The 18208-nt window shown below is 44.8% G+C and overlaps 1 protein-coding gene across 6 annotated transcripts in view; it reads right to left on the reverse strand.

Moving 5' to 3' along the window:
* NCOA1 (nuclear receptor coactivator 1) overlaps positions 1 to 18208 on the reverse strand; it is a 364761-nt gene that overhangs the window by 26444 nt on the left and 320109 nt on the right. For all 6 annotated transcript variants that reach the window (XM_054988465.1, XM_054988472.1, XM_054988447.1 and 3 more), the window contains 3 exons: positions 15481 to 16807; positions 7671 to 7842; positions 4174 to 4359 (listed from right to left, as the gene is read on the reverse strand). In XM_054988465.1, the coding sequence (XP_054844440.1) occupies positions 4174 to 4359; positions 7671 to 7842; positions 15481 to 16807 (1685 nt within the window). The remainder of the gene's footprint in view (positions 1 to 4173; positions 4360 to 7670; positions 7843 to 15480; positions 16808 to 18208) is intronic.

The raw sequence follows: 18208 nt of genomic DNA on the forward strand, positions 1-18208 counted from the left end.
GGATCAGGCTCACATGCCCAGTTAATTGTATTTTTACAAAGCACTATTCTGATTAATGACATGCCTGGGTAGAGGACGTTGTGGGTAAGAGGGACATTATACTCATCTGTCACACTGGATCCATGAAAATCCCCTTCCCAATTGTGAGGAAAACAGGGTTGCACCTACTTGTAACTGTTGTCCATCAAGTGTTCTTCTGTGCAGGCACACATGGGAACTGCGCACGTGCAGACTGGCCTGTGCATGCACAATTCCCATATGGGACTGCACAGAAGACATGATGATGAAAACAGAGTTGGACCTACCAGTCACTGTTGTTCATTGAGTGATATGCATCAAGTGTTCTGTGTAGGCACATATGGGAACTGGCTGGTCTGCGCATGTGCAGTTCCCATGTGAGATTGCACAGAACACACAACAATGAATATTCTAATCTCAGAACAGCTATAAAGCTATTTTTAAAAAAGTCATAGGAGATCCACGCATAGGTCTTCCACTATAAAAGTTTGGTGCTTTGACACCCACAATGACCAAGGCCACATATGTAGTATGGGACAACAGTTATTTGTGAAGAATCCCCAAACTGTGCCCCCCCTTGAAGGTCTCCTTTTTAGCAAGATATTTTAAATTTTGCGTATCTGAAGGACTGATACTTCCATCTAGGAGTTCATAAGGCAATTAATGGAGAGGTCTGATTCTTTTTTATGTGTTTCCTGTAATGTCTATCCTAACCAGTTGAAAAGGCCCAAGTAGAATCTAAGGGACTGAGCAAGCTAATTTCCCTTCTCCCTGCTTTTCCTTTAACTGATTCTCTACTTGTCTCAACATTCTGTTCTCTTGAACCATATTTAGTACTGATCCGGCTGGGGCGTATGTGTGTTTCTCTCTTTCCTTTGCTTCATTTTAAAAAGTCATTTTTTCCAGCTGAAATCCCTGAATAAGCAGAGACCTTAACCTTGTTTGTAGGTTTGATTCTGCTGCTTCCTTGAAAGGCACAGGGCCCACCCACTTTACTATCAGATATAGTTAACAGTCCACTGAAAAGTTCTCCTCTGCAAGCCCAGCTGAAATGGCTGGGAGCTACACAAGACTCCTTTTTGGTTCCTGCCATTTACTTCAATGGGGTTCAATTCACACCGGAGGATTTCCTGGTGGATTGTGCCCATTAGCTGGGCCTGTTCATTCCCTTAAATGGCATCTAAAATTCATCGCTGCAGTTTGCCTCAAGGCAGGACCACTGGTGGGCTCGGAAGTGGTGCCATCTGACCCAGAAGCCCTTTGTCATGATCTTCGGTGTTTGTCGAGTAGCAGTGGTTTCTTAGTAGTAAAGGACTCTGTACACACTCAAAAATTAATTAGTTGACAGGTTAGAGAGCCACAGCCTAGGTTTGAATATTGGCTCTAGGGTGGGTCTTGGCCACAAATCATCTCCCCCTGCTGTTTCAAGCCCTACTTTGCTAGATGGAAAGGCTGAAACCCAGCTGTGGACTGGAGGGTGAAGTCAACCCGTTGAGTCCTCATTTTCTTCTTGAACTGACTGCAACAGCAACAAAGTGTTCTTAAGGTTGCTTGGCAACAGGAAATAAGGAAAGCGCAAGCAGCCACATTGTCGATTCCTGCAGAGCACGGAAATGTGCCACATGGGAAAGCTGGAATCATGTTCTTCAGTGTCTGCTGAAGGCGAGTTGTTCTTCCATGCTACTGCTGACTTCATGAAGTAGAATCTGTAACCCTAACCAGCCCAGATACAGGGATCTCCACTGTACAACCTGCATTTTTCTATTTTAATGCTTGGTCTAATGCTTCATTCTATCAACTGCGATCAAACAGGGCCCCCCTTGTGTTCCAAGGACTGTCCAATAATGAGACCGTACTTATTTGTGGCAACAAGACACATACCATGTGAACAGAATGCCATACATTAGCACAGCTCATTTCCTCAGGCCACAAGAGGCCAAAAACTGCTTGTAAGCATCCCAGGGGCATGTGGCTGACCACAGCTGGAGACAGCGTACTGTGCTAGATGGCCTTTTCATCCAAGTTTGCACAGATAGGACTTGTGTCTTATGTTCTCTCTCCCAAGTGGAACTATAAAGCTTATGTTTGCAAAGGCCAAGCAAAATCTTCAACCAGAGAGGGAAATTATCTTATTTCCACAAGCAATCATCTTGTGAGCTGCTAAGCACCTCACTAGGTCTAGTGGGAAAAGATTTTGCAGGTCAGTTTGGCAGATCCACTTCTCAACTACTGGCTCTACGCCCCAGAATCCTTTTCTTCAAGGCCAGTTTCCAAACAACGGTGAGAACAAGATTAGAAGCCTCAACTTCTGACACCCTTCTGCAGACAATTCCATTTTTCATTTTGGACATGACACTTTGTGTCATTTTTTGTGATACATTTTTGGTGTGATATGGGAAAATGGGACAGGAGACTTATTCTTAAAACTGTATTCCTAATTCTGTACACCCAGATGGAGATGTCCTGTGGAATTTGTCAGGAGTTGAATATATCGCTCACTCTTATATAATGCTTGCATGTTGGCCTGGGAAGCTGATGTGTGTATTTCCTTGACGTAGTGATTTAAAAATGTGGCAAAACTGAGTTGTGATTTGGCATGTGGATTTATTGCCTGCACACCACGGCATGGGATTTGCAGGGTTTCAAGTTGTCCGTATGTACATTCTCCATTCTGATATTTATGCATTTCAGTAGGGGAGCTAGGAGGATGCAAAAAGAACCTTCCACTACATAATTTGAAAAATAAGAATCCCAGTATTTCAGACCCAGTAAGATCACTAGCCTTAAAGGACTGCCTGCCTCTCTCCATAGGAGCTCAAGTGAAGCTCTTCCTACCTGGGTCGACCTTCTGTTCCCTCCAAGGGAGTGTAACACAGCTTCAGTCAGGTAAGAATGTTTTCTTTGGCAGCTCTATTCCTATGGGCTGGGCTGACAAATCAAGTTTGAGCCATAACATCCCTGCTACAATTCAGTTGGAAATGCAAAGTAGAACATTTTAGAAGGGGCTTTGGCTGAATGTGGTTTTTATGCTAGCCTTTTAATGGTGTTTGGGATGCTGGCTTTAATTATTTGTTTTATCTTAATTTCCAGAAAAATGCTTTGAGCTTAGATTAGGAAAAGCTGTCTATAAATATATTAAAATAAGCAAATAATATTAGTAGATTTAATGGACATATAGAGTACCAGCACTGGATTAACCTTCCTAACCCACATTTTGCATGCTCACATTCAACACTAAAGACAAAATCCTCCCACTGTGCTACTAGAAAGATGATAATGTTTTTTCTATTTTCTGCATTGAAGATGCTTTCCTTGCTGCCTCTCAACATGGCTGTCATCTTTTCTCAAGTTTTTTGTTAGGGTAAAAGGTTGAGCTGGCAGGCTTGGATTGCATTCGCTTAAACATCAGAACCAATGTTGGGCTGATAGCACTACTCTTTTTCCTAGCAGGCTTAGCAGGTAATGGGTTCAAGTGGGAATGGCATAGTGGGTGGGATGTCTGCCTTGGAAGGGGGTGTGCCCAGTTAAAATGTTTGCTCAGGCATGAAATTCACTCGGTTGATACTGTTTCTCAGGTTATCCTACCTTAGAGGGCTGTTGAGTGGATAATATTTTGTATCTTAAGAGTACTACAGAAATCTTCTGGTATGTTCCCACATGCCACTTACATTCCTCAAACAGCATGCTCACTTAGGATTGTTTGTATGGCAGTAGCTGGGTCACAGGGTTGTTTCTGCTAGGTCAGTCCTCTGGAATGGCCCACAGAGTGGGTGGAGAAGGCACCTTAATTGGCTGCGTTTTGGAAGGCATGCAAGACAGCTGTAATTTAGAGAGTGTTTGGGGGCAAGTAAAGTGCTCTGACAGATTTGGCTGCATTTTTAATCTGTGCATGTTGTTGTTCGTGTTGTTGTTAATGGACTCTAAGGTTTTTGTGCCCCTACAACTTGCTGTTGCATTTGTTAGCTGCACCGAGTCTAAATAAATATGGCCGGATACACATATCCGCCCTGAGCCTGTGAAAGTGGGGAGGGCGGAATATAAATATAATAAATTAAAATTAAATTAAATTAAATATTTTAAATAAACATACAAGCAAACAAATAAAGTAGCATCGTGATTCCACTTGGAAGTGGCGTGTCTGTTGACTCTATGTACCTGTATCAGGCTGGAAGGGGTTTGGTCCAGGTACTGCCCCCCTGGTCTGCTCGGAGGGTAACCCAGGATGGGGACTGCTGCCATTTGTTGCAGGGAAAGGTGCTGTCCTGAGTTGAACTGGCTCCATGGAGTCGCAGAAGTCAAATGAGGACCGGCCAGGCTGCATTCCCTGCCCACCGTTAGCAGCTAGAAATATGATGAATATAAGAGAGGAGTATAATTCAGAGATCGGCAAGCGCATCACGGTCACTTCGCTGACATTTGGCAGGGCAATCAGCAATGATGTTGGGGAGGGTCAAGAAGGATTTGCCAAATGCACAGGATGGCAATTAAAGCGTAAGATGTCCATGGAGGACAGCACAATTCTTCCGGACCCTCAGACCTACAAACCTTTCTTCCAAGAAAGGGAAAAACCATTTTGTACTTAATTTTTTCTTTTGTCCTCCCTTTTTTGTATTTATGAAAAAAGAAAGTGAAAAAAGGGAGGAACTGAAAAGCCACAAATGGCTTCAAATTAACAATTGCACCTCTTCAGTGGACGTAATGGATATTTCAGGTTCTGTAATGAGATTTCCTCTGTGGACAGTACTTCCCACACAATCCACCAGAGGGCCCTCCTCACCAAATTCTGTCAGCAAAATTACATCAAGAAAGATTTCTTAACAAAATGAAAGGACACTTGAGTCCGCTGCCACTTTCAGCGACAGGAGAGATTATGAGCATAAAATTAAAAAACAGGAACTGGTTTTACAGTACAAGCCGAAACTTGCTACACAGAAACACCCCATCATGAACTTCTGTAAGCAGTTTTGTTCTTGGGGTCTAATGTGGGGTTGACAACGTTTTCTTTCATGAGAGCTACTTGTGAGTTGCGAACACATGAAGCTGCCGCATACTGAGTCAGACCCTTGGCCCATCAAGGTCAGTATTGTCTTCAGACTAGCATGACTCTCAGACTGAGGCCTTTTACATTACCTGCGACTTGATCCTTTTTGCCATTGGGAGATGCCAGAGATTGAATCTGGGACCACCACCTCCTGCTTGCAAACCAGATGTTCTCCCACTGAATCACACCTCTTCCCCCAAACACCCTAGCGTGTTCCTAAGTTTTGTTCTGTCCTAGAAAAAGAGCATGGACTAGGAAGAGCACCAGAAATGCAGCTATCAGCTAAGCCATGCGGAGAAAAATCCAATGAAATAAAAGCTTTTTATTCTTTTAAAACCTAGAGCAGATTTTTTGGTGATCTTTTCCTGGGTCTTCTAGAGTATGCATGAGCTGCTCTGCAACAGCTGGTGAGCTACTGGCAGCTCACAAGCTACCACTGGAGACCTCTGTTTTAAGGCTTATGCAAGCTTTTGCGTCTCACAGTGCTCTTTGCCAGGCAGAATTTTTTCATGTTAACTCAGAAGTCTTACTGAACAGAAAGAAGATATTAGGGAGATGCAGCGAACACCTTACTCGTGTTGTAATTCTTGTTTTCATCAATCAATATTACCATTGACTATCGTATTGTAAGAAACCTTCTGTATCATTAATGCACCCTTGTCTCCCCCAAGACAATTAAGTCCTGTCATAACATGTCACTGACTTTTGAATAGCCTTAATGCCAGATTCCCTGATGGCAGTGGCATTTCAGACTTGGGAATAATAAAGGTTTTCACAAGGCAAATAATAGGCTTGGGTGAAAAGCAGCTGTCTCGTGTTTTCTCGGGGGATTCGGCAGAGAGGTGATGGGACAAGTGGTCAATTGGTCCAATTAGGGATTTGACAGCTCTTTTTCACACCGCCTGATGGCTCCCGCTACTATTGGAAAGCAAAGCTTGCCTCCTTAATGATTCTCATGTCTGCTTAGCTGTCATTCACAGACCTCGCAGGGTTTCAGAAATCTCCACTCCTGACTTAAGATCTGCTTTCCCTTTCATGGCTAGCAGTGGGGAAGTAAAAAAGGCTCTCAATCCTCTGTTTTAGGTACTTTCCAACAATTACAAAATCCAGCAAATGCTTTCTCCCTGTTACTCTGTCCTTTTATTGGTCTAGGAAGCAAAAAAATAGTTGAAGTTTATGGCAGAATGAGGAGGGAGCACACTACACCGAACCCAATCCAAATAAAAAACTCTGTTCTATGAACAAATAATAATAGTAGTAGTAGTAGTAGTAGTAGTAATAGTAATAATAGATTTATATACCGCCCCTCAGGACAATTTAAAGCCCACTCAGAGCGGTTTACAAAGTATGTTATTATTACCCCCACAACAAAACACCCTGTGAGGTGGGTGGGGCTGAGAGAGCTCCGGAGAGCTGTGACTGACCCAAGGTCACCCAGCTGGCTTCAAGCGGAGGAGCGGGGAATCAAACCCGGCTCTCCAGATTGGAGTCCCGCGCTCTAAACCACTACACCAAACTGGCTCTTAATAGTTACACCCTATTTAGTTGCCCAATTGTTTATAGAGTTGATTGACTCTAGGACAGGTAACTAGATACGGAAACTGTGTAAAATGTGTGCCTTCTCTCTTTTAAAGACCACAAATTAACTGGACTAGTAATTTCCTTGGTTTTGCTCATTTACTCAGTTTATACTCGGAATATGTCCCCACCAAGTCGAGCAGTGCTTAGGCTTGGGGCCAGACTGGAGCAGAGTGAGCAGAGTGGGCTCGACATCTGGTGACATGTTCATATAACTGCTTTGCCATAAATCCAGCTTGTAGTTCATCTCCCAATTTCCTTGCCACACTTCAAGCCTTTAGGAGGAGTGTCTGTCTCTGGCAAGCAAATAACAGTCTTGAGAGATTACAGGCTGGGGATTCAGCAGAGAGGCAAAACGACATTGATCACACAGCTGCAAACGTGTCAGAAATGGGTCGAGCTGTAGCACAGTCTCCGTAGGCCAGATTGCAAATGAGTTGCTCAGCAAAGGTTTCTTTTAACTAGTTGTCAACATGGCAGACTCAGCCCAAGTCCGAACGGACAGCAGAAACCACCCAAATGGGGTTGTGTGAACTGGCACTTGGGCAGGATGCAGGGCCTTCAAAGGTTTTATGCCCTAAGACAGAAGGAGGCGAGGGAAGAATTGGCAGAGTGGGGCTAGTCCCTTCCACCTCAGCAGTGCCCATAAAAGAGCAGAAGCTTCGGGGGGGGGGGGGGCAAGCCCTTCACATAAAGTTCCTCTCTCTAGTCCAACTGCCCATTTTGTGCATCTAATGAAGCAGGTAGACTCTTGCCTCCTAGCACAATACACTAGTTAACCTCTAAAGTGCCATTACACTTTTTTCCCAGGTTTTTTTCCAGTCCACCCCACATTTTTGCCAAATCAACTTTTATGAACGGAGGTGGATGTGTACAGGATTTGGAAGGGAAATTGTCACTATTGTTTTATTTTCAACCAGTATCGGCTCTGGCCAACAGATATAGCGCTGTTGCATTATGAGCAAATCCCCTGGCATCATAGAAAGGTAAGAAACAACACCCAGGATTTTTTTTGGAACGTGTCGGCACATACCGTTCATCCCAGTGGGAGTTCTTGCTGTGGTGCTGGGCTGGAGGGAGGAGGGCATGATCTCCGGCTTGCCAGCAGGGCCACCACCTTCAGTTGTCTCGGAGCCACACAGGCCTGGGGGCAGCTGGACTGCTTTCTCCAACGTGGGCAGGATCTGGTCGAGGTCGGATGCAAACTAATGAAAGAAAGCAAAGCCACAGGGAACTGAGCAACAGCCACTATGAGAACGAGGGACCAATGCTAATCCCTTCATCTTGGTGTCGTGCTACAATCACCTCTGGGCTACATCTGCAACATGTTGCTAGTGACCAGTCACAGAGAGCCACACTCTCTAAAACGACCTCTTGAAATCTGGTGCAGTCACACAATCTGCAAAGTATTTATAGTGACCAATAAATCTGCCACCTCAAGGGGAAGACTCTGATTTCCCCAAATACAAACAACCTGCTCTTTGAAAACTGGCGACATAAGGCAGCCCTGCCACACAAGGGCGACCTACCACAAAAGAAAATTGAATGTGGTATCTAGTTCTTCAAATATTTTCAGGAGCACTGAAAAAAACTGCAAAATCCCTTTACCAGAAGTGAGGGCAAAACTACACATCATATATAAATTTGGGGCCACCCAAGAAGATGCTCCCCCTAAACATGAGTCATGTGCCAGTCCTGTTAAGTTATGCATTTCCCACGCCCTGTGCCCATTACTGGAGAAACACTCAACTTACCAACATCAGGCAAGTCAGTTTGGTGAATAGGTTGACAGAAGTTAAATGGTCTATGCATTTTTCCCTACTTTACCTGTCCACATATACTATACCTATGAGCCTAAGGCAAGCTGTATAGTATGATATCAGGGAAATAGGAGGATTTAATGTGGGGCTGTTATTTTTAATGTTAGATTTGCATTTGTTATAAAAACATGTAGTTACGCCTGGATAGTGGGACAAATGCATGTACTGTAGGCAATGACAGGTCTAGCATTCTTGTACTTGATACTCTGAGAGGGGAAAACAATTGTTTGGCTCTAACCTGAACATACTGGTGGATTTTTCCTTCCAAACAAAGCCTGCTGCCCTTACATACTATTGCTCCTTGTTATGAACTAATATAAGTCTTGTTGCTTAGGAATGCTAAACTTCACTTTCACCTTTTGTTTGCCTCCTCCACAGGTAACTATTTATTGCGTGCAATGTTAAATTAAAAACAATCTTGGAATTTTTGCAGTGGAGGGCAGAAGTTGCAAGGCACCCCCAACAGCCCAGGGGCTTTGCACGAGTTGGTGTCTGCCTAACAAACATGTCTTCTCTAACAGCGATGATGTGTTAAACACAGTACTAGAAGGGAGAAGGAGCTGCCAAGAAGGAACTGGGACCTCCAATTACATTTACAACGTCCAGTGCTACATGAGAGTACAGAGCACTACTTTAGCTGTTGCAAAAGACTGATGAAAGTACACAGAGTGCTTGGAAGAATGGAGGGGGGCAGAATCAGATAAGCCCTTTAGAATAATGCAACAGAAAGAAAAGTACAGAAGGATTACTCATTACAGTATGATCTTGAAAGAGATAGCACTTCCAGGACTCCAAAAAGTGAACATCCAGAAATGTCCTGAGAGTGAAAACATTTGCTAGGGAAGCTACGCTTACTTTGAGCAGATAGAGTCCCCGTTTGGAAACAAGAGACTTCAATTCTCACACCCACATAGCAAGATGTTTCACAGGCTGACTCACACACACACACACACACACACACACAAATAATTTCAGAATCAGAATTCTGCAAAGCGAGCACAGCCATGTCCACCAGCTGGAGTTTGGCACCCACCGTGTTCAGGAAAACAAATGTGAGCATTCTGTGCATGATGGGCAACAAAAGCATGGAACGAGTTCCTCCTTCTGTACAGGGACATTTCCACTATGGCCTTTGGAGCCTAACGTGAACACGCAAATACACATAAACTCCAGCTGCCTTTATATAAAAAAGAGAGAATGAAAGCTATATATCTAGAGGGCCAATTTAGAGAATAGGAGAGGCAGACAGAAGAGGAGGTTCTTTATTTAATGGCACTTTTGTTCCAAACAGTTTCCCACCTGGCCACTTTCCCCTGACGGTGATCCAAATGCACGTCTGCAAATGTATACATGTTTGGAACCCCCACAAGCAGAAGACTGAAGCAACTGGGAATGAAAATGCAGTTTATCTAATCTAATCCTTCTGTTTCTGTACTTTAAACTGCCTTCACCGAAACCAGCTTTTTTTCCTGTCACTTTCTAAAACAGGACTATTTAGGTTTCATTACACATTTGCACATAATGTTTAGTCACCCCACCTATGAGCCAGTATAATAATTATGGCACCATCAACAGTGACTAAAGTAAGGGGAATGGAGGGTTAAATGGGGCATGGATCTGTGCAAACTCACCTACCAGTATTTTGGTTTGGTTTCCTATTAATTAATACAACCTACTTTAAAGAAAAATCTAAAATTTTAAGCGCCCCCCCCCCAATAAAATTTGTAGTCCACAAAAGCTTATCCTGGAATAAAATTCCTGCTTATTTTTATACAACCAGCATGTCAACTTCCAAAATACAAACAAAACTGCTTTGCTACTTGGGTGAACTCTTTCCATCCTGATCCCAGGGTTAATGGCAGAACGCTGCTACTTCTTCCAGCCAAGCCCTGATTATCACACTCTTCATAGCTACCCCTCCTCTCAAAACACGGACAAGCCGTGCATGTTTTACCTGCTGCTCTGGGATTCTGGGGTGCACGCCTCAGATCCCACAGTGCTCCACTGCTTACCCCTCAACAATTTGCCACCTTAAGCAAATGTTTGGATTGCTAGTGCAGCTGAACTGGCCCTATCCCCAAACTGCTGGAGACTGATAGTTCATCATGGCCTATCCCTGCTTGCTTTCCAAGAAGGCCAGGCCCTCCTGTTTTCTTAAGGAAGAGAAGTACTTGCACTTTGTTCTTAATGGGAAGACAGGTCCACTCAATCCACCAGCCCTATACTTGCCTGCAAAAGAAGTACCTTTTAAGTGGGACTGATGTAGGACTGCTACATTTTATTTGCTCACATTCAAGCTTCTCTCTTATCAAAGAGCCAAGCTACAAGTGACGCCTGACACAGGTTGGACACTTGTCAGCTTCCCTCAAGTTTTGATGGGAAATGTAGGCGTCCTGGTTTTAGAGCTTGGCTCTCCATTACAGCTGCAAGACCAGGACGCCTACATTTCCCATCAAAACTTGAGGGAAGCTGACAAGTGTCCAACCTGTGTCAGGCATCACTTGTAGCTTGGCTCAAAGACTGAACTTCCATACTTCTCTCCATATTTATTCAAGCATGGCAGGGAAAACTACAATGGACAGCCCTGTCTATGTTGATTACTTCATCCCTTTGTCTTTTCGATGACATGAGACCCCCAATTTAACAACTCTCCTAACAAGAGGAAAAGACCGAGAAATGTACTTCAGATAGGAATGTGATATAATGAGACAATTAGAGGGAAAGTAAAACAATAAGAAAAGAGGGTGTTGTTGGATCATCTGAGTTTAGCACGCTGTAATCGCATGTAATATAATATTTCACTGTGCTTTCCTCCAGTCTTGCAATTCGGTTTCATTGTCTGTATTCTACTTAGTGAATTATTCTCTAATTTTGAGACTCTGTATTGTTGGTTGTATGTAGTACACTGTTCTTGCTGCATCATTTTCTATTGTGTATTATGCCTTGAATCTTAGCCATTTCCACGTGGGTTATCTGCCTCAGGTCAATGCTTTGGAAAGCATTTTTTCCCTTGCTTCCAAAAAAGCATCTTGGTGCATTCATGTACCTCCTGGGGTTTAACCAGCTTTTCTCTAATCTTTCAAAAACATAGTTTGCTCCAAAGTTTTGGGAAAGACTGCAATAAAGCAAATTTGGATTTTCCCACACACATGGATAGCCCAGGCTAGCCTGATCTTGTGGGATCTCAGAAGCTAAGCATGGTTGGCCTTGGTTAGTAATTGGATAGGAGACCACCAAGGAAGACAAGGGTTACTATGCAGAGACAGGCAATGGCAAAACCTCAGCAGGGGGTCATCGTAAGTTGGCTATGACTTGACAGCCCTTTCCACCATTCTACCACCCACATGACATTTTCCCTAACCTTGACCTTGCTGGCCTTTCCTCTCCCTGACTCCAAGATGCTTTAAAAAAAAACAGCTCTAGAATATTACATCATTATAACATTACACCAATGTATATACCAGGTTCTTTGCATTTACAGCTTTCATTTTTTAAAAAATAGTCTCTAGCCCCTTCTGTTGCAGAGATATAAGGAGAAAGGCATATCTCTGCAATGGAAGGGCCTGGAGACTAACTTTTTTTAAAAAAATGAAAGCTGGGGATTCACATATTGGTGTAATATATTGATATAGCAATATTCTAGCAATGATTTATTAAAAAAATTAAAAGCCCTGGTGGCCCAGGGGAAGGGGGTGGCCATCTCTTGTAACTGGGACAAAGAAAAGCAAGGGGAATCTGCCATGGAGAAGGCCTGTTACTGCTGTGCTTTGTCGCCAGCTGCGCCAGCTTCAGGCAAACCGTGCAAGCCTGCCCCTGTGTCAAAACTACCTCAGTGAGAAAGGTGGGCTCTAAACTAAGCAAATAAATAAACAGTGCTCAGCTGTTAAACACCCTGTGTGAGTTCCGTTTAATATCACAGGCATCAGCCGCATTATAATATGCTACAATCACTGGGCAATACACACGAAGGTACAGCTGCGGTTCTGGAATTAGCTGCTGACATTTCAGAAGCACCAACAGAAGCCCACCTACAGATAGCGCTTCAGCCATTGTCACGGGGACTTAAGATTAGGTCCCTGGAGTGATCAGTTTCAGACTATGGACTAGAGGCAGATTTTTAGGGTGGGATTTCCAAATTCTCTCACCCTGTGATTCCTCATTGACCCCCGCCCCAGTCTCTAGTAGTTCTAGTGCATAATAACTCCACCAGTTTGCACTTATGTGGTATTTTCTGAATGTTCAAATTACTTTATAAATGTTATTTCATATCAATCCACAATTATTATTAACCCCATATTTTTGAAGAAGGGCAGAGGCTGAGTGTGGCGCAGAGAGCACTATTTTGGTTATATGGCTGGAAGAGGAAGATTCAAAGGACTGCTCTTGGAACTATTTGATAATAAAAAGCAATATATCCTGTGGAACATTTTTGGTGGGATTTTTAATTTATACCTTCTAATAGCCAGAAATAAAATTCTTCTGAGGACTAATCCCATGTAATCTGAAAGCTTTCCCTAAATGATACATCCCAAGGCTATCTAGCGAGTTTGAACCAGGGACTTCCGGCTCCTCAGACCAGTCCCTTAGCCGCAAGGCTATACCAGCTCTTGAAGGAAAGGGGTGAGGGAGAGCACAGAATGATGGAAAAGAAGGACAGTGGGCTAAGATTTGTAGGGATTAACACCAGGTAGAAAACTGGACATTTCAAGAATGCCTGTGACTCAAGAATGCAGCATTTATGATGCTCTCCAAAAGGGCAGTGTAATAATTTCATTAGACTGATGTGCTGATTTGTGAAAGTAAAATGCAACAACTTGTGATTACCATTTGCTTTTGGGCAGTAGGAGCTCCTTCCCCACTGGACTCATGTAAGAAGAATCTAGAGCGGTGGAGTGTAGACAGGAAAACAGAGCAAGAGGGACTCTGCTGCTGTTTCAGATGGGTGCAGCTGACTGTCTCTGGACAAGGCGTGGATTCATGGGAATTTGTGTTATCACACACTGAAATTTCCCAGAGGTTGACGGAAGTAAAAATTAGTTGTGCAATACTTGTGCTTGAAAGAGCAATACAAAATCCACTAAAAGATACCAGCAACTCTCTAAGTTCTAGGATTCACAAATCAGGTGCTGTAAAACACATGACCTACTAAGTCCTTGCAAGTTTTTAACTCCCCTCCAAGTCAAGATAAGGTCCGGAATTGAACGTATCTTTCAAAAGCCACGTTTCAGATCTCCCAGTCCTTTCTGGTCCACATGGCAGAAAGTGATTGGGAAGTCCATGCAGTATGTTTGGGCTGACTCCTCTGCTGTGTACCTGTGGGACGGGTAGTCCCCCTCCAAGGTCCTTTCCAAAGATGCCTCCTTGTCTCCTGTTTTAGTGCTGCAACCCAATTTGGAGCATGGGAAGCTGACTTTGTACCGTGCCCCAAAAGCATAATTTACAAATTGCCCACTGGAGCAGTAATTGGCTCAGCAGCTTTGTCCTCCAAATAGGAATTATTTGCTTTGTGTCCTTTTTCACCCTAAAGACAAGGTGACCAGCGGCAGCGGAGGGAATCAGTACAGCATCCAAGGAGGGAGCAGATCAGCTAATGAAAGCCATCAGAAGAAAAGCATTCTGCAACAGGATACAAAGAGAGCTAAAGTCCTAATGCTGATGTGATCACTAAGAGGGGATTGGCCAAATGAATGAATGAAAGGGGTGTGTGTATGTTGTGGCTTTTCACACACAGCATTCCCTGAACTCAGTAGCCCATTTCAACACAAATCTCTGAGTGGGCTACCCAGCTAGTTTCTGAATGGCAAGCTCTCTCTGGTCTATCTGATAAAAAGGATTAACAGCCTTGTCCATGTCGTCATCTTCCCTGACTTCTTTTTTTCCAAAGGGGAGGCACTCTTCCATTCATAGACACTTGTAATGAATATTTATACACCAAAATCTCTTGTGCAGGGATCTATTACCATTTAATGACTCTATTACAAGAGATCAGGGGGCCTTAAAATCACCAACCCCCAGCCAACAAACGTAAAGGAGATTGAAAATGCCCTTTGAGATGCTTAGCCCACGGACAGCCTCGTGGCAGAATCAGTTACCATGTTAAAGAAATACTGCATATGCATAGCCCAGAGCTCCTTAACAAGAACTTCATTTGGTTGAACCAGAGAAGCTTTAAAAAATATCCTGTCCCCCTGCCCTGCTCCCCTATTTCAGGATTTCCCATCCAGATCACTACAGTCTGTTTAAAGGTAAAGGTAGTCCCCTGTGCAAGCACCGAGTCATTACTGACCCACGGGGAGACATCACATCACAATGTTTTCTTGGCAGACTTTTTACAGGGTGGTTTGCCATTCATCTACACTTTACCCCCAGGAAACTGGGTACTCATTTTACTGACCTCGGAAGGATGGAAGGCTGAGTGAACCTTGAGCCGGCTACCTGAACCCAGCTTCCGCCAGGATTGAACTCGGGTCGTGAGCAGAGCTTGGACTGCGGTACTGCAGCTTGCCACTCTGCGCCACAGGGCTCTTCTACAGTCTAAGCCCACCAAAATGAATGTAAGAAAACTCTCCTGGATGAGGCCAAGGGCTCAGTTTGCTCCCAGTATATCTGGCCAAGAGCCACCCTTGACTCTTCCCCACTCCATTTTCTTTGCCTGCCTATCAACATTTTCAAAGGACAGAGTCATTTTTCAGCACTCAAATAATTAGCAAACAAACAAATAGAATGCCTACCTCTAAACTATATATGATAAAGGCAATGAAAAAGTTACTGTTCTTTTCTTTTTCAGATATTGCTGAAAGCCCACGGGCCTCAGGCCAATTTACTTCTTTTGCTCCCATGGCAGGAAATAGTGGCTCTTGTGTATGCAACCATTAACAGGCCCCTGTAACCAGGAGTGCATTTTGAGCTCGCCTCCCAAAGCTAAGCCATGCTATGGGGAGCATCACGAGCCAACAACACAAGTCAACAAGGGCATTTTTGTGCTTTTCTTACAAGGAAGGGCCTCCCCACAGGAATGCCTACCTGGCCTTGCTGCTGTAGCTTCACATCCTCCTGAGCAGCGGGCTTAGTCAGCGGGGCTGGAGCTGCATTGCAGGGGTCCATTTGGTCTGTTTGCTCTTTCACCTTCACATCATCCAGGCTCAAGGAGGGATTGGCTGCCAGCTCTTTTTCATCTTTGTCGAGCAGGTAGCGAAGGAGCCGATGGTCCTTCAAATCCTTCTTCTTCACAGCATCTGACTCCAGCCTCATATCAGGGGTCTCTGGGGCCTGGGTCTGTGGCGTGGCAGCAGCGGTCGTTCCGCTGGGCACACTGTCCTTCTTGTCATGCTCCATGGCGAGGGTAGAGATGTCGGAAGGGCTGCCCTCCTGGAGGAGCCGGTGCAAAATCTTGTGCCGCTCTGTGAGGGAACTGTGTGAGGAGGGACATGTGCTGCCTGCAAGGTTCCCAGAGCCCCCCGTGCAAGACAAGGGTTCTTTGCAGCTGGTGTCTGCATCTGCGTGCCGTAACTGCTCCTGTGCGGTGGTAGCCAGGAGCTGAACTAGCTTGTGGCTGGGGGCCTGAGAGCACTTGCTGTCTCCTTCTGAGTGTCTCTCGCTGCTATGCAACAATCCCGACTCCAAGGTCTTGCTGTCATTCGGACCACTGTCAGAATGAATCATGTCGCACAGGATGGAGGTTATCTCCTTGCTGTCTTTAGGCTCAGTCTTTATGGGCTGCATACCCATTCGGCCCGGCGAGTTCTGGTTGCTCAGCTGCCGCAGAACAGGAGGGGGCGTGGAGTAGCCCATGGGGGGACTGGGCCCTTCAGTCATCCCCTGCATGGAGTTTAAGGGGGTGCCTGGGAAAGGTCTGTTGCTGACCGTACTGCTGGCACTATAGTTGCCCACCATGCCTACTGGGGAGTGCGTGGTAGGCATAGTGGGAGAGAAAGGGTTGCTTGGCACTCTGGGCCTATGGACCAGTCCAGGGCTTACCCGATGCCTAGGAGACATGAACTGTGTCGGGGTGACCCCCGGGCTGTTCATGGGGGAGCTGTTGAGGTTCAATGGGTGGTTACTGTTCTGTGGACCAGCCTGTCCCTGGCTTAAGGCAACATTAGCTCCCATCTGGCTCCCAGGAGAACATCCAAAACTGGGTTGGCTGGTGGCGACGTTGCTGTTGCCATGCAGGCTAGACCCAGGTGGGTGGTTCATGCTGGCTGGTAACATGCTACCATTGGTGGGAGGGAGAGTAGAGGGCATAGCCAAGCCTTGGCCTGGAGAGATGCTGGGGTTCAGCGAGGGACTGACGCGGGGAAGCGACATTCCCGAATTAGTGTTGTCTTGAGGTGACAGTGCACTGTGTTCTCTGGATCAAGAAGGGGAAAAAAGAAATGGTTGGCAGGGCAACAAAAGGAACAGGACAGAGATTTGCCTAAGGCTTGGTTCCCTTGTAGGTTGCTTTTTCTTATGGGTGGAGGCATGTGCATGAAGAACATTATGAAGGAAATGGTCATCCACATGGAACTTCTGGGAAAGGTCAGAGCACAGGATCTTAGATATCTGCTGGCTTCTGGCTTGGCTCAGGAAAATTGGTAGAGAAACAATTCCGACATAATGTCCAGGCTTATGCTAGAATCATTCCTCGACTGCTTCATCAGAGGCAGTGTGCTAAACAAAAGGAGTTTTAAATGCTGAAAACTGAGAGGGTTTGAAGAGTCATTCTGGTTAACTTGTCTGGACGTCTACATGAAACCTGAAATTTCACCCACTGCAGTTGGAACTTGAATCTAGAACAGCTAAAAGTGCTCTTTAGGTTAGTGATGAGACCAGACTCTCAGTTCAGATTTGCCCCTCTTTATGCTGTCACTTACCTTTGGAACACTCTTATTCCAAACATGCTGCCTTCTCTCTTATTTTTCTAAAATAGTGATCAATTTGCACAGCTGCACCTGTGCCCTGCACAACCCCCCTACCCACCCAGTAAATTAGATGCAATGGGTCCAAAAGAGAGAGAGCAGAGACCTTAAGATGGGAGCATGACACTGCTCATTTCCAAGGCTGTGAAGCCACTGGGTTAAGATAATGTTTTAAAAGGAATTAATAAGGGAGAAACGAATATGCTATCAAGGCAATTGATAATTAATAAAGTCTGCTTTAAACCCCACCTTCCCAGAGGTTCAGGGCCCCCGCAGCCTTCTTTTCAGAACAAAGGGATGGAAAGCATTGATCAAAACATACATTAACCATCATGGTAAGATATATTTGTATGGATTTCAGAAACAGTACCAAAAGTTTGCAAAACCAGGTTACCGGAAGCAAAGGTGTAGTAAGTATAGACACTATGAAAAATCGTTTCTTTTTCAAACTTCCTTCAGCTCTCCCCATCCCATCAAAGAACTGTTGCCTTTCTCCCACTTCACCACATACTCCCCATCAGGTTACTGGAGGGAAGCAGCAGCTGCCTCCCCTCGGGCTCTATTGCCTTCTCTCTCCTGAGGTCCAATGGGCAACACTGTGGGAAAATGTTCCTCAGTACAGTGGCTGGAGAAGAAGTGGGTTGAGAAAGGATTTGTTAAGGGTGGGGAAGAGAGAGAAAGAGAGGATAATGAAAATGCTAAAGTCGTTAAAAAAGCTCTCTCTGCTGCTCTTTGGGGACGTCCACATCGTTTAGTTCAAAATTAGGTCTCTCTGTTCCTGCTTGTGATTTTTAACTCCTCTGGAGGCAGCGGGCCCATCTGTCCACAGTCAGAGGTTCTCTGAAGAGGCC

This window comes from Eublepharis macularius, chromosome 1 (genome assembly GCF_028583425.1).
Source record: "Eublepharis macularius isolate TG4126 chromosome 1, MPM_Emac_v1.0, whole genome shotgun sequence".
NCBI lineage: Eukaryota > Metazoa > Chordata > Lepidosauria > Squamata > Eublepharidae > Eublepharis > Eublepharis macularius.